Here is a 1,097-nt window from a genome sequence, read left to right on the forward strand (position 1 = left end):
CTTGCTTGCTTCTTTTTTTTTTTTTTCTTTTTTTTTTTTTTTTCTCCTGTAGATTGTCACTGTCTTTGCTTGTGTATCTGTGCTGTAAATACCGAGGGAGGGCGAAACGGGTTGTGCCCTTCCTCGACGCCTTCCGCCGTCCGGTCCTTTGCAAGAGATGACCGATGTCCCCATCTTGCAGGCGGTGATGCTGAGAGGCAGAAAGTTCCTTGGTCCTCTGGAGAATCGGCGGTGGGCTGTGGTTGGGAGCCCAGGCGTGGAAAACCCCCGCTCCTTTCCCACCCGCTGCCCCGCGCCGTCTCACTGTCGCGGTGCCCAATGAGCCCTTCCAGCCCCAACACCGCGTCTTCTCTCCGCACGTGAAAAATCGACCGGGCCCTCCGAAGTCTTATTTAAACTTGGGTTGGATTCATTTCTCTTCCCTGGTTCTGTCTAAGGCACAAAGAGATCCTCCTTCCCGGCGAGCGCGGCGTTGATTAATTACGGCCCTGCAAAGGGCAGCTTCTGCTCTTGATATTTTTAATTTTTTTAAGCTTATTTAACAATTTCCTCTTCTCTCCTTTCTCCTCAGCTTCGTTCAGCTGCATGAAATATGGGAGACGACAGGCCGTTTGTGTGCAATGCCCCCGGCTGCGGACAGGTACGTTTACAGTATACTTTATTGTGAATGTGTCGTTGTGAATCAAAGTGGCTGTTTTATCACTGAGGCAAAGAGTTTAAAGCCGGTGTTTTACGTGATCACTGGAGGTAATCAGATCAGAGGATTTGCAGTGTGTAAATCCAGGTTATGAGCAAGTGCGGGCACTCCAAAGTAATGAAATCTGCCTTGCTTTGTGGCGTATTGTTATTCTGCTGGTGTTTTCCACGGGACCCACACAGCCCAGAGAGAACGTGCTGATCTCCTCTTAATGTTTCCTGATAACGTCGCTCATCTTCCTTCAAGGCTGTTTAACCAAAGGACGGGTATTCGCTCTCCGTGGGGATGAGTTAGCTGCTATGGCGTGTTCCGTAAAGCAGCTGAGAATGTGACAGTTGATGGTTTGTGTTATGCGAACCCCAAACTGCCGTAATCTATTTTTGGGCTTGGAGAAAAAAAA

The 1,097-nt window shown here is 49.0% G+C and overlaps 1 protein-coding gene across 2 annotated transcripts in view; it reads left to right on the forward strand.

Moving 5' to 3' along the window:
- Positions 1-592: 592 nt before the first annotated feature.
- The window catches only part of ATF7 (activating transcription factor 7), a 49,495-nt gene continuing 48,990 nt past the window's right edge, over positions 593-1,097 (forward strand). For both annotated transcript variants that reach the window (XM_009881660.1, XM_009881661.1), the window contains exon 1: positions 593-640. In XM_009881660.1, coding sequence (XP_009879962.1) covers positions 593-640 — 48 coding nt within the window. The remainder of the gene's footprint in view (positions 641-1,097) is intronic.

Source organism: Charadrius vociferus, unplaced genomic scaffold, assembly GCF_000708025.1.
Source record: "Charadrius vociferus isolate BGI_N301 unplaced genomic scaffold, ASM70802v2 scaffold2403, whole genome shotgun sequence".
In the NCBI taxonomy this organism is placed as follows: domain Eukaryota; kingdom Metazoa; phylum Chordata; class Aves; order Charadriiformes; family Charadriidae; genus Charadrius; species Charadrius vociferus.